This window comes from Oncorhynchus masou, chromosome 26 (genome assembly GCF_036934945.1).
Source record: "Oncorhynchus masou masou isolate Uvic2021 chromosome 26, UVic_Omas_1.1, whole genome shotgun sequence".
NCBI lineage: Eukaryota > Metazoa > Chordata > Actinopteri > Salmoniformes > Salmonidae > Oncorhynchus > Oncorhynchus masou.
This window is the reverse complement of record NC_088237.1, coordinates 22,560,637-22,584,069: the sequence shown is the minus strand read 5'-3', so window position 1 is coordinate 22,584,069 and position 23,433 is coordinate 22,560,637. Positions and strand designations below refer to the sequence as shown.

The 23,433-nt window shown below is 44.8% G+C and overlaps 1 protein-coding gene across 1 annotated transcript in view; it reads left to right on the top strand.

Moving 5' to 3' along the window:
- Window positions 1–23,433, top strand: part of LOC135515045 (ras association domain-containing protein 8-like) — a 36,943-nt gene that overhangs the window by 8,534 nt on the left and 4,976 nt on the right. Inside the window, 2 exon segments of the mRNA XM_064938854.1 lie at window positions 16,873–17,046; window positions 18,739–19,676. Of these exon segments, the coding sequence (XP_064794926.1) occupies window positions 16,911–17,046; window positions 18,739–19,676 (1,074 nt within the window). The 5' untranslated portion in view covers window positions 16,873–16,910.

Below are 23,433 nucleotides of genomic sequence, written 5' to 3'. Positions count from 1 at the left end.
TAAAACATTTTTTAAAACCTTTTATTTAACTAGGAAAGTCAGTTAAGAACACATTCTTATTTTCAATGATGGCCTAGGAACAGTGGAACAGATTTTTACCTTATCAGCTCGGGGATACGATCTTGCAACCTCTGTCTGGGGAAGTCCACAAAGCATATTGCATGTAAAAAACAGTTGCATGGTCAAGCAAGTTGTTTCCAAATTTTCAGACTACTTAACAACTATTGATTTAGAACCATGGAGAGTTACCGCAAGTCACAAAGAAAACAGGAGCTCCCTCCACTATTCCAGCACCATTTCAACTTCAACATCATCAAATCACCTCTGCTTAGTCTAATACAGTGACAACTAAAAGATACTAAAAACTTTTTAATCCAATCAACATAAGATAAATACGATGTGGTTGTCCATGGTTCAGATTTTTTGTGTGCAAGCATGCAAGTAGAAAAAACATGTTGACTCACCCTACTTGTAGAGAAACACCAATGCCATCCTGTCTATGACTCTGTTATACAGTACATGCTTTTATTTTTTGTTGTCCTAGGATACCTGGCTAAAATGCTTGCTCGCTAGACTAACTTCCTTTCATGGGCAATGTTAGCTTGTTAACATTAGCCTTCTACATATAGTTTCATATTGAACTTCCATCCTCTCAGTCCAGGGGCTCAATGTATACATATATGGTTGGATCAGAATCGCCATTATAATCATTGGCCAGTATGGAGAATTAAGTAAAACCACAAGTCCAAATTCCTACCTCCATCCATGGCTAATTTAGGAAAATAACACAAGATGCAACAATTAAAGTTGTTTCTGTCAATGACGAATTTCTCTCGATGTGATACTCTTTCACATAGAACCCTTTTCCACACTCTGTGGAAAAGGGTTCTATGTGGAACCCAAAAGGGTTCTACCTGGAACAAACATGGTTATACCTGGACCCAAAAGGAGTTCTTCAAAGGGTTCTCCTATATATATTTTGGGTTCCACATAGAACCTTTTCCACAGAGGGTGGAAAAGGGTTCTATGTATGTATGTATGTATGTATGTATGTATGTATGTATGTATGTATATATACATACATACATAGAACCCTTTTCCACCCTCTGTGGAAAAGGTTCTATAGGAGAACCCTTTGAAGAACTCCTTTTGGGTCCAGGTATAACCATGTTTGTTCCAGGTAGAACCCTTTTGGGTTCCACATAGAACCCTTTTCCACACTCTCCTATATATATTTTGGGTTCCACATAGAACATATAGATGACTAAGATGGCGTAGCAGTAAGACGTGTCGTGTCCCTTGTCCCGTGTATATTTTGTCTTTTTTCGTTTTTACATATATTTTTTTTTCGCATATCTTTTAAAACATTTTGCTAAACCTCAGCTTCCAAATACTCTCCTTCAACCCGCCTCACCCAATGTAGCTATTTTTTTTCCTAAAGTATTTAGTATTTATATTTACTTCGGAACCGGAACCCCTCAACTGAAGCTAGCCAGCTAACTACCAGCTATGCTAGCGGTCTTCAGCTAACCGGTCATCAGCTAACCTTTAGCTCGGAAAGCTCTCGCCAGTTCGAACAACGCGACTCTAACCAGAGCATAACGGACCTATTTATTTTTTATCCCCGGATTCCCGCCGCAAACGGAACATCTTTCAGCTGGATCTTCACAACTAGTTATTTAGCTACACCGCAACCCCGGACGATTACTGCTGGCTAGCGCTTCCACCCACTTAGCCTGAAGCTAGCCCCGCCAGAGCACCTGTGCTACCTCCATAGCATACACCTGGGCTACAATACCTACCACCGTAGCATACTCCTGGGCTACTATTACCCGGACCCACGGCCGGTCTATCGATGTCACCGCATGAAGGGGAATAAACAGACTCACCCCATCGCGACGTCCCCCAAAGGCTAACTCTCTAGCCCTTGCAATCTCCTGCTTGCTATTTCGGCCTGCTAACTGCCAGCTTGTTTAGCCCCGGTCCGCTAACTGCTACCTTGTTTAGCCCCGGCCTACTAACTGTTAGCTTGTTAGCACAGGCCTGCTAACCGTCTGAATCGCCTCGTCCCAAACACTCACTGGACCCATATTTACTCTCTTATCTCTTTTCGATTTTGAATTTGTTTATACCTTCCGGTAACCTGCCTCACCCAATGTGATACGGAATCGCTATTATTTTAAATTTTTAGAACACACTCAAGAACCTCCAGAAGCTAACTATCTAACTAGCTATTTAGTCATTGTTAGTTTTTTAAAACCTGGATAACACTCACTAATCCAGCTTCCCTGCCCCCTGGACACTGATCACTTGGCTACATAGCTGATGCACGCTGGACTGTCCATTAATCACGGTACCTCATTCTGCTTGTTTATGTTTTATCTGTCGGCCCCGTTGCCTAGTCAACACCATTTTACCTGCTGTTGTTGTGCTAGCTGATTAGCTGTTGTTGTCTCACCTACTGTTTTAGCTAGCTTTCCCAATTCAACACCTGTGATTACTGTATGCCTCGCTGTATGTCTCTCTCAAATGTCAATATGCCTTGTATACTGTTGTTCAGGTTAGTTATCATTGTTTTAGTTCACTATGGAGCGCCTAGTTCCACTCTTCATACCCCTGATACCTCCTTTGTCCCATCTCCCACACATGCTGGTGACCTCACCCATTACAACTAGCATGTCCAGAGATACAACCTCTCTCATCATCACCCAGTGCCTGGGCTTACCTCCGCTGTACCTGCACCCCACCATACCCCTGTCTGCGTATTATGCCCTGAATATATTCTACCATGCCCAGAAACCTGCTCCTCTTATTCTCTGTCCCCAATGCTCTAGGCGACTAGTTCTGATAGCCTTTAGCCGCACCCTCATACTACTCCTTCTCTGTTCCGCGGGTGATGTGGAGGTAAACCCAGGCCCTGCATGTCCCCAGGCACCCTCATTTGTTGACTTCTGTGATCGAAAAAGCCTTGGTTTCATGCATGTCAACATCAGAAGCCTCCTCCCTAAGTTTGTTTTACTCACTGCTTTAGCACACTCTGCTAACCCTGATGTCCTTGCCGTGTCTGAGTCCTGGCTCAGGAAGGCCACCAAAAATTCAGAGATTTCCATACCCAACTATAACATCTTCCGTCAAGATAGAACTGCCAAAGGGGGAGGAGTTGCAGTCTACTGCAGAGATAGCCTGCAAAGTAATGTCATACTTTCCAGGTCCATACCCAAACAGTTCGAACTACTAATTTTGAAAATTACTCTCTCCAGAAATAAGTCTCTCACTGTTGCTGCCTGCTACCGACCCCCCTCAGCTCCCAGCTGTTCCCTGGACATCATTTGTGAATTGATCGCCCCCCATCTAGCTTCAGAGTTTGTTCTTTTAGGTGACCTAAACTGGGATATGCTTAACACCCCGGCAGTCCTACAATCTAAGCTAGATGCCCTCAATCTCACACAAATCATCAAGGAACCCACAAGGTACAACCCTAACTCTGTAAACAAGGGCACCCTCATAGACGTCATCCTGACCAACTGGCCTTCCAGGTACACCTCCGCTGTCTTCAACCAGGATCTCAGCGATCACTGCCTCATTGCCTGTATCTGCTACGGAGCCGCAGTCAAACGACCACCCCTCATCACTGTCAAACGCTCCCTAAAACACTTCTGTGAGCAGGCCTTCCTAATCGCAGTCAGTCAGGAAAGCTAAGGCCAGCTTCTTCAGGCAGAAGTTTGCATCCTGTAGCTCCAACTCCAAAGTTCTGGGACACTGTGAAGTCCATGGAGAACAAGAGCACCTCCTCCCAGCTGCACACTGCACTGAGGCTAGGTAACACGGTCACCACCGATAAATCCATGATTATCGAAAACTTCAACAAGCATTTCTCAACGGCTGGCCATGCCTTCCGCCTGGCTACTCCAACCTCAGCCAACAGCTCCGCCCCCACCGCAGCTTCTCGCCCAAGCCCTTCCAGGTTCTCCTTTACCCAAATCCAGATAGCAGATGTTCTGAAAGAGCTGCAAAACCTGGACCCGTACAAATCAGCTGGGCTTGACAATTTAGACCCTCTATTTCTGAAACTATCCGCCGCCATTGTCGCAACCCCTATTACCAGCCTGTTCAACCTCTCTTTCATATCGTCTGAGATCCCCAAGGATTGGAAAGCTGCCGCAGTCATCCCCCTCTTCAAAGGGGGAGACACCCTGGACCCAAACTGTTACAGACCTATATCCATCCTGCCCTGCCTATCTAAGGTCTTCGAAAGCCAAGTCAACAAACAGGTCACTGACAATCTCGAATCCCACTGTACCTTCTCCGCTGTGCAATCTGGTTTCCGAGCCGGTCACGGGTGCACCTCAGCCACACTCAAGGTACTAAACGATATCATAACCGCCATCGGTAAAAGACAGTACTGTGCAGCCGTCTTCATCGACCTTGCCAAGGCTTTTGACTCTGTCAATCACCATATTCTTATCGGCAGACTCAGTAGCCTCGGTTTTTTGGATGACTGCCTTGCCTGGTTCACCAATTACTTTGCAGACAGAGTTCAGTGTGTCAAATCGGAGGGCATGCTGTCCGGTCCGCTGGCAGTCTCTATGGGGGTGCCACAGGGTTCAATTCTCGGGCCGACTCTTTTCTCTGTATATATCAATGATGTTGCTCTTGCTGCGGGCGATTCCCTGATCCACCTCTACGCAGACGACACCATTCTATATACTTCCGGCCCGTCCTTGGACACTGTGCTATCTAACCTCCAAACGAGCTTCAATGCCATACAACACTCCTTCTGTGGCCTCCAACTGCTCTTAAACGCTAGTAAAACCAAATGCATGCTTTTCAACCAATCGCTGCCTGCACCCGCATGCCCAACGAGCATCACCACCCTGGATGGTTCCGACCTTGAATATGTGGACACCTATAAGTACCTAGGTGTCTGGCTAGACTGTAAACTCTCCTTCCAGACTCATATCAAACATCTCCAATCGAAAATCAAATCAAGAGTCGGCTTTCTATTCCGCAACAAAGCCTCCTTCACTCACGCCGCCAAACTTACCCTAGTAAAACTGACTATCCTACCGATCCTCGACTTCGGCGATGTCATCTACAAAATTGCCTCCAACACTCTACTCAGCAAACTGGATGCAGTTTATCACAGTGCCATCCGTTTTGTCACTAAAGCACCTTATACCACCCACCACTGCGACTTGTATGCTCTAGTCGGCTGGCCCTCGCTACATATTCGTCGCCAGACCCACTGGCTCCAGGTCATTTACAAGTCCATGCTAGGTAAAGCTCCGCCTTATCTCAGTTCACTGGTCATGATGGCAACACCCATCCGTAGCACGCGCTCCAGCAGGTGTATCTCACTGATCATCCCTAAAGCCAACACCTCATTTGGCCGCCTTTCGTTCCAGTACTCTGCTGCCTGTGACTGGAACGAATTGCAAAATCCCTGAAGTTGGAGACTTTTATCTCCCTCACCAACTTCAAACATGTGCTATCTGAGCAGCTAACCGATCGCTGCAGCTGTACATAGTCTATTGGTAAATAGCCCACCCATTTTCACCTACCTCATCCCCATACTGTTTTTATTTATTTACTTTTCTGCTCTTTTGCACACCAATATCTCTACCTGTACATGACCATCTGATCATTTATCACTCCAGTGTTCATATGCAAAATTGTAATTATTCGCCTACCTCCTCATGCCTTTTGCATACAATGTATATAGACTCCCCTTTTTTTGTACTGTGTTATTGACTTGTTAATTGTTTTCTCCATGTGTAACTCTGTGTTGTCTGTTCACACTGCTAAGCTTTATCTTGGCCAGGTCGCAGTTGCAAATGAGAACTTGTTCTCAACTAGCCTACCTGGTTAAATAAAGTTGAAATAAAAAACTAAAAAAAATAAAAAAACATTTTCCACAGAGGGTGGATACAATATACAATATACAGAGAGCTCTACAATACATACATACATACATACATACATACATACATACATACATACATACATACATACATAATAAGGAATTAGTGCTCTTGTTCACCAGGGTAGGGGTTCCAAAGGAGATCCTTACCGACCAGGGGACCCCCTTTATGTCCCGAATTATGGCGGACCTTTGTAAACTGTGGCAGGTGAAACAGTTGAGGACATCGGTTTACCATCCTCAGACGGACGGGCTGGTCGAGAGATTCAACCGGACCCTGAAGTCAATGCTCAGGAAGGTAATCGATAAGGATGGGAAGAACTGGGATTGCATGTTGCCGTATCTGATGTTTGCCATTAGAGAGGTTCCTCAAGCCTCGCTGGGGTTTTCTCCCTTTGAGCTGGTATATGGGAGGCATCCCCGGGGAATCTTAGACATCGCACGGGAATCCACCCCGTATATTAGTGTCATAGAGCACGTCACGGCAATGCAAGACAGGATAGCCACAGTCATGCCCATCGTCAGAGAGCACATGAGACAAGCACAGGAGCACCAGCGGCACACTTATAACCGGCAGGCTACCCTGAGGGAATTTCAACCGGGAGATAAGGTGTTAGTGCTGATCCCCATGGTAGAGTGTAAACTACTGGCCACAAGGAAAGGACCATATGAAGTACTGGAGAGAATAGGAGAAGTCAATTATCGGATCCGACAGCCAGGTCGACGGCCCCAGGAACAGATTTATCACAAAAACCTGTTAAAATCATGGAGAGAGAGAGAAACACTAATGGTCACATACCCCACACACACTCAGGAGACAGCCGAAGTAAATATCTCACCCACTCTGTCCCCAGCACAAGTACAGGAAGTAAAGACCCTGATCCAGAAGAACAGAGATGTGTTTTCAGAGGTACCTGGCCGAACTGAGGTTACGGCTCATGATATCGTTTCCCTACCAGGGAGAAAAGTGAGTATGAGGCCATATCGGGTACCCGAGGCTCGACGGGCCACGATTAGAGCAGAGGCGGAGAAAATGTTGACAGCTGGAGTGATCGAAGAGTCACATAGTGAGTGGTCTAGCCCAATTGTGATGGTCTCCAAGCCCGATGGGTCTTTGCGGTTCTTTCGGAAGGTAAATGAAATCTCCAAGTTTGATGCCTACCCCATGCCCCGAGTAGATGAACTACTGGAGAAAATTGGTAATGCTCGGTACATTACGACTCTTGATCTGACAAAAGGGTACTGGCAAATTCCTCTGACCCCCAGGGCCAAAGAAAAGACAGCCTTTGCAACACCTGACGGTTTGTTTCAATACACCGTCATGCCATTCGGCTTACACGGGGCCCCAGCCACCTTTCAACGGCTCATGGACAAAGTCCTAAAACCGCACAAAGCATATGCCGCAGCTTATTTAGATGACGTGGGGATCAACAGCCCAGATTGGGAATCCCACTTACCCCAGGTACAGGCAGTGTTAGACACCCTTAGAAAGGCAGGGCTCACGGCAAACCCTGCCAAGTGTTATGTGGGGTTAGAGGAAACAGAGTATCTGGGATACACTGTGGGAAGAGGGTTAATCAAACCCCAACATAAGAAGGTGAAGGCAATTAGAGAATGGCCGAAACCAGTAAATAAGAAGCAGGTTCGAGCCTTCCTAGGGCTGACGGGTTACTACCGGAAGTTCATCTCAAGTTATGCCACAGTGGCCGCCCCACTTACCGACATGACTAGAGCCAGAGGGCCAAACATGGTCAAATGGGATGAAAGGGCCACCAAAGCATTTAGGACATTACAGGAGGCTCTCTGCTGTAATCCAGTGCTGGTGGTACCAGACTTTAAGAGAGAGTTTGTGGTTCAGACGGATGCCTCAGAGGTCGGCTTGGGAGCAGTGCTATCCCAAGAGGTAGAAGGGGTGGAACACCCCATCCTGTTATTAAGCAGGAAGCTGGAACCACGGGAAACCAACTACTAAACCAACTACTCAACTACTCAGCCTCTTGCGAATTGTAGGAAAGGTATAAAATATATATATATATATACACACACACACACACACACACACACACACACACACACACACACACACACACACACACACACACACACACACACACACACACACACACACACACACACACACACACACACACACACACACACAGTGGGGAGAACAAGTATTTGATACACTGCCAATTTTGCAGGTTTTCCTACTTACAAAGCATGCAGAGGTCTGTAATGATTATCATAGGTCCACTTCAACTGTGAGAGACAGAATCTAAAATCCAGAAAATCACATTATGATTTTTAACTTCTTGAAACTCCCCAAACCGGATCCGGGTTTGTGACTAAGCCTCAGGCTCATTAGCATAACACAACGTTAACGATTTCTGAAAATCGCAAATAAAATTAAAATAATGCGTTTGCTCTCAAGCTTAGCCTTTTCTTAACAACACTGTCATCTCAGATTTTCAAAATATGCTTTTGAACCATAGAAATTGACTAATTTGTGTAAGAGTATGCAAAGCTAGCATAGCATTTTGTGTAGCATGTATTTCACAAAAGCCAGATAACCAAATAAATAAAATCATTTACCTTTGAAGAGCTTCTGATGTTTTCAATGAGGAGACTCCCAGCCACATACCAAATGCGCAGTGTTTCCTGAAAGCGTCTGTGTGTAGGAGAAATCGTTCCGTTTTCTACATTGCGCCTGGCTACCGAAACGAACCGAAAATGCAGTCACCTACATCGTGAAACTTTTTCCGGATTAACTACATAATATCGACCGAAACATGGCAAACGTTGTTTGGAATCAATCCTCAAGGTGTTTTTTCACATATCTCTTCATTGACATGCAGTTCATGGAAGCTTGCTTCTCTCTCTGTGCCCCATGGAAAAATACTGGCAGGTGACTTTGCGCACCAATTTCGGCGCAGGACACCGGGCGGACACGTGGTAAATGTGGTCTCTTATGGTCAATCTTCCAACGATCTGCCTACAAATACGTCACAATGCTGCAGACACCTTGGGGAAACGACAGAAAGGGCAGACTCATTCCTCTTGCTTTCACAGCCATATAAGGAGATCATGAAAGACAGAGCCTCAAAAATCCTTGTCATTTCCTGGATGCCAAGTCATCTTGGTTTTGCCTGAAGCTCACGTTAAAGGGCACGCACAGAGAAGATATTTGTATTTCTGGACACGTCAGAGTGTTTTCTTTCGAACAGTAGCAATTATATGCATAGTCGAGCATCTTTTTGTGACAAAATATCTTGTTTAAAACGGGAACGTTTTTCTTCCAAAAATGAAATAGCGCCACCATAAGTGTAAGAGGTTAAGTAATTAATTTGCATTTTATTGCATGACATAAGTATTTGATACATCAAAAGCAGAACTTAATATTTGGTACAGAAACCTTTGTTTGCAATTACAGAGATCATACGTTTCCTGTAGTTCTTGACCAGGTTTGCACACACTGCAGCAGGGATTTTGGCCCACTCCTCCATACAGACCTTCTCCAGATCCTTCAGGTTTTGGGGCTGTAGCTGGGCACTACGGACTTTCAGCTCACTCCAAAGATTTTCTATTGGGTTCAGGTCTGGAGACTGGCTAGGCCACTCCAGGACCTTGATATGCTTCTTACTTAGCCACTCCTTAGTTGCCCTGGCTGTGTGTTTCGGGTTGGTGTCATGCTGGAAGACCCAGCCACGACCCATCTTCAATGCTCTTTCCGAGGGAAGGAGGTTGTTGGCCAAGATCTCACAACACATGGCCCAATCCATCCTCCCCTCAACACGGTGCAGTCGTCCTGTCCCCATTGCAGAAAAGCATCCCCAAAGAATGATTTTTCCACCTCCATGCTTCACGGGTGGGATGGTGTTCTTGGGGTTGTACTCATCCTTCTTCTTCCTCCAAACACGACGAGTGGAGTTTAGACCAAAAAGCTCTATTTTTGTCTCATCAGACCACATGACCTTCTCCCATTCCTCCTCTGGATTATCCAGATGGTCATGTCCAGGCCCGTCAAACTTCAGACGGGCCTGGACATGCCCTGGGCAGGGGGACCTTACATGCGCTGCAGGATTTTAATCCATGACAGCATAGTGTGTTACTAATGGTTTTCTTTGAGACTGTGGTCCCAGCTCTCTTCTGGTCATTGACCAGGTCCTGCCGTGTAGTTCTGGGCTGATCCCTCACCTTCCTCATGATCATTGATGCCCCACAAGGTGGGATCTTGCATGGAGCCCCAGACCGAGGGTGATTGACTGTCATCTTGACCTTCTTCCATTTTCTAATAATTGCGCCAACAGTTGTTGCCTTCTCACCAAGCTGCTTGACTATTGTCCTGTAGCCCCTCCCAGCCTTGTGCATGTCTACAATTTTAACCCTGATGTCCTTACACAGCTCTCTGGTCTTGGCCATTGTGGAGAGGTTGTAGTCTGTTTGATTGAGTGTGTGTACAGGTGTTTTTTATACAGGTAACGAGTTCAAACAGGTGCAGTTAATACAGGTAATGAGTGGAGAACAGGAGGGCTTCTTAAAGAAAAACTAACAGGTCTGTGAGAGCCGATATTCTTACTGGTTGGTAGGCTATCAAATACTTATGTCATGCAATAAAATGCAAATTAATTACTTATAAATCATACAATGTGATTTTCTGGATTTTTGTTTTAGATTCAGTCTCTCACAGTTGAAGTGTACCTATGATTTTTTTTTATGACCTCTACATGCTTTGTAAGTGGGAAAACCTGCAGTGTATCAAATGCTTGTGCTCCCCACTGGATATGTTTTCTCCTACATATACCTGGACCCAAAAGGGGTTCTTCAAAGGGGGCAGCCGAAGAACCCTTTTTTGGTTCTAGATAGCACCTTTTTTTCCTAAGAGTGTAGGCGTGAAGTCATCCAAACTGGCTGCCCTTCACACTTTTTTTTGGTGCGCCAGGAACATTTCATATTTGAGCTCACTTAGTTTAGCTCAACGCTGATTGGCTATTATTTTATTCTTTTTTTCTATCAATGGAGGCCAAATGCTCACAGGCTTCCCTTGCATTCAACGCTATGGGCAGCAACAATATCATACTATTTTTGACCAGACAGATTGCCTACACATACACATGTAGAGGGGTGCTGTTTCGCTTGCTCGGATCTCTTCTCTGGTGAGATACATTCAGCCTCTTGCGAATTGTAGGAAAGGTATAAAATATAGACAAAATATACTTTATTTTATGTTCTTTTCTAGGTACATGTTTGGGGGAATCCTGACTTCCCTTGGCATCCATGAATACATGCCAATGTCCACAATACTAACTTAATTGACATTGAAAAGGAAATATTCCAAAACATGCATCCTGTTTGGGAAAAAAGGCAGTACATTTATACTGCAATTAACTATATGTCATGAATACAAAGTGTTATGTTTGGGGCAAATCCAATACAACACATTACTGAGTACCACTCTCCATATTTTCAAGCATAGTGGTGACTGCATCATGTTATGGATTGCTTGTAATCGTTAAGGACAGGTGGTCAGTCCTTGCAGCCTGAACTCTATGAATTTGAGAGTGGTTACATTTGTCCAGCCCCATCCCTCAGCTTTTTACCAAAACCGAGGAGATGTGTCACTTTGTTTCAACTGTGAATTCCAGCTTTAAGAGGGCTCTGTTTGGCCCCCTTAAAAAAATACTCGCACCAAGACCCCACCAAGCCAGCCCAGGCATCATTAACATGGCTTCTGTTTTTATTGTCTGTTGCTGTGGCTGTGTTTTTGTCTATGATTCTGCAAATGTGTCTGTGATGTAGGCCAGAGTCAGTGTGTGTGATGAGTATGTAACTGTGACGGTCATCAATTGCTGACATGGGGTAAAAATGCTGAATGATGTCATTGTGTTCAATGTCATCCACTGCACCACTTTTCCTCTCCTGTATTATTTAAAAAAATAAATATTACCCAGACAAAACCTGCACTGAGGAACTCTCTTACCTCAAGCTTTGATAAAGAGAGTTTATGCTTGTCCACTCCACTCTGACCATATTGTAGAAAAAATGTGAAGTGACAGAAAAACATGGATTATTTCCTAATTGCCCGTGAATGTTTGTTCTTTCCCAGGGCTGAGCCAACCAATCCGGTCAGCGTTGTTGGGGCCTTACAAATCTAGGGGCCAGTTGCCATGGCGAGATATTGTTTTCATCCAGTCATGCCAGCACTGCCCATGTGGGCGGTCCCCTCGTCAGCATGCTTCTTTGTTTGTGTGCCACTTGTTAGAACAACCAACCTCCTCTGTGAACAAATCCTTGGACCCTTTAAAGTTCTCTCCGTAGTGCATTAGTCTATCACTCAGGTCCATCTTTAGTTTTGCCAGTGGAAAATCTGGAACAATATCTGTATTTTATCAACTGTTCTTTCAATGGATTAGTATTTGGAATTCCTATTTACTAAAGAAATAACTCAACTTAACAGGCAACATCATGATATCAAAGAGCAATTTTATTATGTGGCTCAACCACACCAACTTCTATTCTCACATTATCTCTCCTGCGAAGCTTTGCAAAACAGCCAACCTTTTATTCTTCTGTGAGCTTACTGTGCAGTAGAGTCCTTCCCCTCCCCCTGCCTTTGAGGCATGGAGAGAATGTAGGTTGAATAGAGGGCCAGGCTAAAGGGAACCCTAAGTTTAGCTCCAGGTTTTCAGTGGAGGCCAGGCCAGACGGCCACCCTTCTTGGGTAAACTGTAGATACTGTGGCCCCTCAGCTGTCAGGGAAAGCAGGCTTCAGCCATGTGCTCAGACCCTCAGCAGGGATCCACCAAAGGAGACCTGCCATCTTTTGGTCATCGTGCTTCACAATCTCTTGCCTAAACTGACCCCATGATTTAGTTATAGTCGGTAGGTCTGTACAGAAGAAAAGTCCAGATTTCCCACTCCTGACTGAAAGTGAATTTGGTACCACCAGAATTGAGGTATTAAGGAAAACACACTATCAAATGTTTTATGCATGTAGGTATACTAATTTGTCTGTGAAGCATTCAAACACTGCAAGTAGGCTAAATGACGCTCAAGGGCTCAAGTTTCTCCACGGCCTATTCTGAGGCTGTGCTTGCATCTGGTTGCCTAATGCCCAGCACTAAGTGATAATCTTACGATGGAGGGGCGAATGACTTCAGCACAAATATTCTCATAGATGTGTCCATACCATTTCTTGTTGGTAATTAGAAACACACAATATTGTGTGTATGTGGTCTTTGGTAGTTCAACTCGGGTCAAAACTATGATGGAGTGTCAGTTGGCATTAAGACAGTAACAGTAGTACTGTGTTTGATTAGCAATGTGTCATCCATTACAGCGTATTTTCCACATTGATGATAATTGACTATGTATTTCATTGTTTCATAACATCTATTAAAGGCATTAGGCATCCAAATTCACATCAATATTTTGATGAAAGACAGATGTTTTCTACAAAGTCAATTTGAAGAGTTCTGAGTCAGATGACATTTATACATGATCCACCAAAGAACCATGACTGTTGATATTCATCCCAAGCAAATAATTTGGCATTGAAGAAATAACTTTGATCTAAGTGCTAATTCAAACATTTTGTAGTCCCTGTTGTAACGGTTTTGACTTGAGGTTATTATTTATAGGGGTGCCAGATAGGTTGTGCCTAACCAGATAAAACATTGGTTTCTCCTTTTGGTTTGGGAGGGAATGAGTCCCATCTGGTCCGTCAAGTCTACACCAATACAAAGGACTTATGTAAAAGTCAGGATGGAAATAAACTTTTCATAAACCCTTAAAACATTGGAAAGAACTTCAAAAACAACTAGATTATTTTGCGTGGGTTGTATTACCAACATAAATGATTACACACACATATAATAATATAACACAATGAGTTCTGGTTCCTCCAGAAATGTACTGTCCCCGGTGCCTAAAGAGTCCAGCCCGGTAAAGGAGTTCAGGGAACTCAAGTGACCTTTGTCACGCAATGTTTGTTCGTTCATTCAAGTATAGCGTAAACCCAGTATTAAATCATACAATCAATATAACAATTATTTTACCACAGAACTTTAAAACATATCAACTATCAAGACCTCAACTACAACCAACTACATAAATCATCACAGTATACATCACATCAAAACAAATGAAATACCGTATACAAAAAGATATTAGTAGGTCAGTCAGACAATCCAATCCGCTAACAGATCTCCAGCGGAGAAAGGCCACCAAGAACAGAGGTGTAGTCCACGGACGCAAAGAGTGGATCCGATCCTGGGTAAAACTCTTATTAGGCTACAAAACAAACGGAATAGAGACGCTTCGGAACTGAGGGTTGAACACATCCTCATTCACGTCTCCATCACAACCCCACTTTTGCGCAGCTGATGCTGGCTATTTAATTGGGGATTGAAGGGGAAGCGCCCTATTGGAAGGAGAAGCACTGAGATGGTTCAGAAAATTTCATGGCCCTCACACTGTGTATGGGTGCTGATGTTGAGTGTGAGCCTTACAGGATGAAGTAACAGTCAAAATTACCAAAGGGGACCAAAATCTGCACCCAGAGGGGGCCCCTGGACCGAGTTTGAAAAATCCTGCTCTAGTGTCATATTACTTTGTCATATTCCTCTCCTATTACTGCTACAGTCAATATTGGCAGTCAGCCAATTCCATAGAATCAGAGCATATACAAAAAATATATATACAGCACCAGTCAAAAGTTTGGACACCTACTCATTCAAGGGTTTTTCTTTTATTTGTACTATTTTCTACATTGTAGAATAATAGTGAAGACATCAAAACCGTGAAATAACACATATGGAATTCCATATGTGCAGACTGTCAGCTTTAATTTGAGAGCATTTGAATCCATATCGGGGTGAACAGTTTAGAAATGACAGCCCCATTTTAGGGGAGCAAAAGTATTGTGACATTCACTTATGTGTATTAAAGTAGTAGAAAGTTAAGTATTTGTTCCCATATTCATAGCACACAATGACTGCATCAAACGTGTGACTCTACACATTTGTTGGACACATTTGCTCTTTGTTTTGGGTTTTAAAAATGTCCCCCAACATGCCCCCCCCCTTCCCCGCCAATATGTACACCACAATTTCGCCCTTGTGAAGTAATGACATCTTTCATCCTTAGTAGTCAAACTTCTTTTTCCATCAAGGCTCTCAGTTGAAGAAGGGTGGTTTCAGTTCAACTTAACACGTGACAGATGTTGAATAGAGGATGGAGAGAGAATCTCACAGGGAGCTCCTCAGTCTGACACCCAGCCCCTGCCTTCAGAGGTCCTGTGGTTAAAGATTATATAACCCAATCCATATTTCTTAGTATTCCACAAAGGGTATTTTTTTATGATCTTATCAAATGCTTGAGGAATGGAATTTATTAGATTGGAAAATCACCAAACCTCCACATTGTATCATATAATCCCACATATTTACACCTCTGCCACCCAAAATATAATTTCCATGTGAATGTTTAATACCTGGTAGTCTGCACCTCACTCTCCTACCCTTGGGCTGTGTGCAGCATGGGAATGGCCCTATTAACAGCCAGTTACCAGGTGGCTCTGGCCTGGGGATTCTGCAGTAATTGTCTACAGGGAGTCCAAAGGCCTGTATATGTAGCGTGGTGCCCCTGAATGGCTAGCTCAGTCAAGGAAGGCCTCAGTAACCAGAGGCGTCTCGGAGGGATACCCGCGGCAGGATGGTGTCGAACCAGAGGGAACGTGACATGGAATTGTTGTGAGGCTGGCAGCAGGTGTGATGAAGATGCTTAAAGAGGCAAGGGAGCTGTTGCCGCCTCACGTGTCATTAGGGAGTTAAGGATCAGAAAGTGGATAATGGGACGAAACGGGAAAACGTATGGCCGTTCCGAGAGAAGGATAAAAAATGACGCTTAAACTCCGGGCATCTGTGTTTCCCTAGCCCGGGAGGCTGGTGGTTCAGAGCTGCACTGTTGCATCTGCCTGATGCCTTGCCAGGTCTGTAATGAGTGCCTTTCAGCTCAGTTGATTGTGTCGGCAGTTTAAAGGGTTCCTCATGCAAGCGACCAGAGAAAGCTTTCCCGTAGGCATTACCAAATAGAACCACCATCGTCAGATAGGGCCTTTGAGACAGACCGACAGACACTGCATTAAACCCATTATTCCAATGATTAAATGTGTACCTCAAAATCAGAAACTGCAACTGAACTTCTGCTGAAGTTTCTTCTTCGTCCTTGGTAGTAGCTACAGAGTGACTCCTGAACTAGCTTTAAAGTGCATATAGTGCAGCAACAGATTCCTAATTGTTGAGAGAGTGCGGTTTTGATTTCTAAGCTTTTTTTCTATCCATGTAACCCGCATCGGTTTGGAAATTCAATGCTCTGATTCTATGGGATTGGCTGGCTGCCACTATTGACGGTAGCAGTAATGGGAGAGGAATATGACAAATAAATAAGACACTCAAACTTGGTCCTGTGGCCCAACCCTGGGTGCAGGTTATGTTTTTTCCCCAGCACTACACAGCTGATTCAATAACAACTCATCATCAAGCTTTGATTTTTGGAATCAGCTGTGAAGTGCAAGTGTAAAAATTCAAATGTGCACCCAGGTGGAGGGGGCCACAGGACCAAGTTTGGGAAACCCTGCACCAGAGTAGGTTTGTTATTGTGATTATTGGCACAGCTGCAATGTGGTCAAAGATACGAAGCGATGTTGGCATCGAAGCGATGAACTGGCATCTTCTTTGCTGTCTCATCTCAATTGTAGTCATCAAGAAAGTTGCAATTTCCCAGAACCTCTGATTTGTACATTTTTAAGCTTACTGAGCAAGATGGATAATTTAGCATTGTTTGTGAGTGTCTGTATTTCAGTGTTTGTGTGTGTGTGCATTTTGGAATACAGTGAACTCACAGAGCTATATACTGTAGTAAACCCAGCATTTGACAGTCTCTCTGTGCTATAGAATGTTGGAGAGATCCTGTGTAGCGCCCCCTTGTGTGGATGAGGAATGACGACGCCCCTTCGATGAGAGCCATGGAGCTGAAAGTGTGGGTGGATGGAGTGCAGCGGATCGTATGTGGCGTCACAGAGCTCACCACATGCCAGGAGGTGGTCATCGCCCTGGCCCAGGCCATTGGTGAGTCAATCCATCCTGCAATATTTTCCAAAACTCAACAAAAAATATATAATTAAATAGAGTTCAAGGGATAAATTGAAAATAAGATTAAACTAAAGTGAACTACTGTACCCCTTTTAATTAAGCCTTACCACACTTCATGTGAGAATGGATCCTTTTGCAGGACACACATCCACAGAGCATGCAGCATATTTGACAGTCCGTTTCTGAGAGATGCTAAAGATGGTGGAGTGCACCAAGATTAGAGTTGTCTGGGAGTGAACGGAGATTGTGAGAATCAAGATGAAAGTTGACTGGGAGTGAACGGAGATTGTGAGAATCAAGATGCAAGATGACTGGGAGTTGATCACGAGAATGTGAGAATCAAGATTAGAGTTGACGGAGTGAACAGATATTGTGAGAATCAAGATGAACTGTGTTGCAATGATTCGTAGATGTCATGGAGATGCTCGCTGAGGAGAAGAGAGAACTACATGTTGACTATTGTATTCCCATAATGATACCGCATTTATGTATGAGAAGCTATTACCCCATCCCACATGTAGAGGCAACAAAATAAGATTGAAAGAAGCTGCCTGTTCCCACCGCTTCTAGGGAGAAATAGCTGTAGAATCAGCATGGAGCTGGGTAAAACATTTTTTTTAAATACTGTTGTCATTTCATACTGTTTTCAGTTCATACTGGCACAGTTTTGCACTTGCACTTTGTGCTGCTTAGAAGCAAAATGATGTGGAGATGTCATGGTTTACATAGGTCATTTGCTCTTAGAGAAAATACTGAGAGGTCCTAGAGGTAGCATGTTAAATGAATCCATTAGATTTGTACATGCTATTCCATTGTGATCCATGCACAGATACATAATTGTAGGACTAATAGCTAAATGCTGTGTCTTCATCAACAGTACAGGAGTTATGGTCCAGGGCCTCTTTTGTATGTGTTCAGTCTTTTGTCTGGCCCAGGGTACTTTGATGTGAAAGGTCTTCAGCCAGATTCAGCTGTAGTGACAACTGTGTTCCCTTCATAGGGGTTCTGCTGTTGAGAGGGGAAAGACTGTGGCTTGTGCTCTTATCTGCCGCAGAACACACACACACACACACACACACACACACACACACACACACACACACACACACACACACACACACACACACACACACACACACACACACACACACACACACACACACACACAGAGAGAGATTTGGGTCTGGAGGAATTTTTATTGAACCTTACTTCAACCCTAGCATGAATGGGAACTGAACAACTGCTCCTATATTTCAATAGAGAAATCACTGTTCTTCCTAGAAAAAACAACCCATTACTCTGAAAACTCTGCACAGTGCCCACCCAATAAACAGTGTCTGAAAGCAAGTGGGGTAATTGTGAATGGTTCTTCCATAGTTTCCCTGTTCTTAGCGGAGGTAAAGAGTTCAGAATAGGGTTGTAGCTGTGTTTTTGAATGCAGGAGGGGATAACAATGACACAGTCAATGGTAGATGATCTCTAATCTGCTGCTACTGCAGAGTGTAGTCTAACTACTGGTCTGTATGTAACTGGTCACCGGCTGGTATTTGGCAAGAAATAGCAAACAACGTTGCCGTGTGACTACTGTACATTGGTCATCTAAGCCCAGTTACTTAGTAAAGCTCCAATTAATTAATCTGATCAAATCATTATTTCACTCTTTTGCAGGGCGCACTGGCAGGTACACGTTGATCGAGAGATGGCGGGAGACGGAACGCCACTTGGCTCCTCATGAGAACCCTGTGGTGTCCCTCAACATGTGGGGCCAGTATGCCAGCGACGTGCAGTTGGTTCTCCAGCGCACCGGCCCCTCCCTCAGCGAACGTCCCAACTCCGACGGCACATCCCGTGTGCCCGAGCGCTGCCTCTACCGCCAGAGTCTGCCTCCTCTGGCCAAGCTGCGCCCGTCGGCCAATGACCGCTCACTCAAGCGTCGGGATCCCAAACGTAAGTCCCTCACCTTCACGGCTGGGGCCAAGGGCTTGAGGGATATTTTTGGGAAGGGCAGAGATGCCGAGGCCAAGCAGCAGCAGAGAGCACTGAACCAGGGCAGGGGGGTGGTGTCTGTGCCCCTCAGTCCAGCCCGGGAGCTGGTGCGCCTGGTCCAGCTGCAGAAGGACAAGCTCCAACTACTGGAGAGCCGGTTGCAGGGCTGTGAGGCGGAGCTACACGGCTGGGAAAGCGGTGATGGTGGTGTGTGCGTCGAGGGTCAGGAGGGCGTCGGCGTGCTGGAGGAGGAGCTGGCGCGTCTGGAGCAGCAGTTGCAGAGGAACGAGGTGGAGATGTCCGAGGAGGAGTTCTGGCAGAACGAGCTGCAGATCGAGCAGGAGAGCGAGCGGCAGCTGAGGGAGCAGCTCCAGGAGCTGATTGGACGGGTGCGGGAGTGTGAAGCCCGGCTGGGGGAGTACCTGACCCGTATCCAGGGCATGGAGGCTGGCCTGGAGCAGGAGACTGAGCAGAGCAGGCAGGTGGACGAGGAGGAGGCCCGGGCACAGCTGGGGAAGGTCAGGGCGGAGCTGGAGCAGCAGGTTCAACACAGCGTGCAGCTAGAGAGCAGCTGCCGGGCTGTGGACCGCTCACTTGGACAGTCCAGCAAGAAACTACAGGTGAGCTTTGGTAGAAGGAAAAATGTATAGGAAAACAGTGATTGTACATAAACCACAAATTCTGCAAAATAGGGTTGAAAACAACATTTATTAAAATGGGTTTGAAAACAACATTTATCATTGATTGGAAGACACACAAACACCTTATGTAAAATGGATGATTGGGATTATACTGTGATGATACCTTTTGCAGAAAAAAAGAGAATTCTTTGAAGAATCTCAAATATATAAATTTATTAAACCGTTTTTTTGGTTACTACATGATTCCATTTGTGTTATGTCATAGTTTTGATGTCTTCACTATTATTCTACAATGTAGAAAATAGTAAAAATAAAGAAATACCCAGGAATGAGTTGGTGTTCCAAACTTTTGACTGGTACCATATATACACTGCTCAAAAAAATAAAGGGAACACTAAAATAACACATCCTAGATCTGAATGAATGAAATATTCTTATTAAATACTTTTTTCTTTACATAGTTGAATGTGCTGACAACAAAATCACCCAAACATGATCACTGGAAATCATATTTATCAACCCATGGAGGTCTGGATTTGGAGTCACACTCAAGATTAAAGTGGAAATCCACACTACAGGCTGATCCAACTTTGATGTAATGTCCTCAAAACAAGTCAAAATGAGGCTCAGTAGTGTGTGTGGCCTCCACATGCCTGTATGACCTCCCTACAATGCCTGGGCATGCTCCTGATGAGGTGGCGGATGGTCTCCTGAGGCATCTCCTCCCAGATCTGGACTAAAGCATCCGCCAACTCCTGGACAGTCTGTGGTAAAACGTGGCATTGGTGGATGGAGCGAGACATGATGTCCCAGATGTGCTCAATTGGATTCAGGTCAGGTCTGGGGAACGGGCGGGCCAGTCCATAGCATCAATGCCTTCCTCTTGCAGTAACTGCTGACACACTCCAGCCACATGAGGTCTAGCATTGTCTCGCATTAGGAGGAATCCAGGGCCAAACGCACCAGCATATGGTCTCACAAGGGGTCTGAGGATCTCATCTCGGTACCTAATAGCAGTCAGGCTACCTCTGGCGAGCACATGGAGGGCTGTGCGGCCCTCCAAAGAAATGCCACCCCACACCATGACTGACCCACCTCCAAACCGGTCATGCTGGAGGATATTGCAGGCAGCAGAACGTTCTCCACGGCGTCTCCAGACTGTCACGTCTGTCACATGTGCTCAGTGTGAACCTGCTTTCATCTGTGAAGAGCACAGGGCGCCAGTGGCGAATTTGCCAATCTTGATGTTCTCTGGCAAATGAAAAACGTCCTGCACGATGTTGGGCTGTAAGCACAACCCCCACCTGTGGACGTCGGGCCCTCATACCACCCTCATGGAGCCTGTTTCTGACCGTTTGAGCAGACACATGCACATTTGTGGCCTGCTGGAGGTCATTTTGCAGGGCTCTGGCAGTGCTCCTCCTTGCAGAAAGGCGGAGGTAGCGGTCCTGCCGCTGGGTTGTAGGCCTCCTACGGCCTCCTCCACGTCTCCTGATGTACTGGCCTGGCGGCACCTCCATGCTCTGGACACTACGCTGACAGACACAGCAAACCTTCTTGCTACAGCTCGCATTGATGTGCCATCCTGGATGAGCTGCACTACCTGAGCCACTTGTGTGGGTTGTAGACTCCGTCTCATGCTACCACTAGAGTGAAAGCACCGCCAGCATTCAAAAGTGACCAAAGCATCAGCCAGGAAGCATAGGAAATGAGAAGTGGTCTGTGGTCCCCACCTGCAGAACCACTCCTTTATTTGGGGTGTCTTGCTAATTGCCTGTAATTTCCACCTGTTGTATATTCCATTTGCACAACAGCATGTGAAATTTGTCATTTATTGTCAATCAATGTTGCTTCCTAAGTGGACAGTTTGATTTCACAGAAGTGTGTTTGACTTGGAGTTACATTGTGTTGTTTAAGTGTTCCCTTTATTTTTTTGAGCAGTGTACATACACACAGTTGAAGTCACAAGTTTACATACACCTTAGCCAAATACATTTATACTCAGTTTAACAATTCCTGACATTTAATCCATGTAAAAATTCCATGTGTTAGGCCAGTTAGGATCGCCACTTTATTTTAAGAATGTGAAATGTCAGAATAATAGTAGAGTGATTTATTTCAGCTTTTATTTCTTTCATCACGTTCCCAGTGGGTCAGAAATTTACATACACTCAATTAGTATTTGGTAGCATTGCCTTTAAATTTTTTAACTTTGGTCAAACGTTTCAGGTAGCCTTCCACAAGCTTCCAAAATAAATTGGGTGAATTTTGGACCATTCCTCCTGACAGAGCTGGTGTAACTGAGTCAGGTTTGTAGGCCTCCTTGCTCGCACACTCTTTTTCAGTTCTGCCCACAAATTTGCTATGGGATTGAGGTCAGGGCCTTGTGATGGCCACTCCAATACCTTGACTTTGTTGTCCTTAAGCTGTTTTGCCACAACTTTGGAAGTATACTTGGGGTCATTGTCCATTTGGAAGACCCAATTGCGACCAATCTTTAACTTCCTTGAGATGTTGCTTCAATATATCCACATAGTTTTCTTGCCTCATGACGCCATCTATTTTGTGAAGTGCACCAGTCCCTCCTGCAGCAAAGCACCCCTACAACATGATGCTGCCACCCCCGTGCTTCACGGCTGGGATGGTGTTCTTCGGCTTGCAAGCCTCCCCCTTTTTCCTCCAAACATAATGATGATCATTATGGCAAAACAGTTCTATTTTTGTTTCATCGGACCAGAGGACATTTCTCCAAAAGTACGATCTTTGTCCCCATGTACAGCTGCAAACCGTAGTCTGGCTTTTTTTATGGTGGTTTTGGAGCAGCGGCTTCTTCCTCGCTGAGCGGCCTTTTGGGTTATGTCGATTTATAGGACTCGTTTTACTGGGGATATAGATATTTCTGTACCTGTTTCCTCCAGCATCTTCACAAGGTCCTTTGATGTTCTGGGATTGATTTGCAGTGTACCAAAGTACATTTGTCTCTTGGACACAGAACGCGTCTCCTTCCTGAGTGGTATGATGGCTGCGTGGTCCCATGGTGTTTATACTTGCGTACTATTGTTTGTACAGATGAACATGGTACCTTCAGGCGTTTGGAAATTGCTCCCTAGGATGAACCAGACTTGTGGAGGTCTCCGTCTACAATTTTTTTGCTTAGGTCTTGGCTGATTTCTTTTGATTTTCCCATTATGTCAAGCAAAGAGGCACTGAGTTTGAAGGTAGGCCTTGAAATACATCCACAGGTACACCTCCAGCTGACTCAAATGATGTCAATTAGCCTAACAGAAGCTTCTAAAGCCATGACATTTTCTGGAATTTTCCAAGCTGTTTAAAGGCACAGTCAACTTAATGTATGTAAACTTCTGACCCACTGGAATTGTGATACAGTGAAATAATCTGTCTGTAATCAACTATTGAAAAAATTACTGTGTCATGCACAAAGTAGATGTCCTAACCAATTTGCCAAAACTATAGTTTGTTAACAAGAAATGTGTGGAGTGGTTGAAAAACGAGTTATCATGACTCCAACCCAAGTGTATGTAAACTTCCGTCTTGACAAAACCATCTTTACAATGAAACAGAACTGTTTTATTAATTCAAGCATCGTTTCTCACTGCTTGGGACAAATGTTTTTGAAGTTACTGTGTTTGATTGAAAAGGGCCCTGTGTTTTTAGTAGGAACATTTTGGAGGCCTCTTATTAGTCCTCATGATGTAATGTTTACTTACAGGGTGGA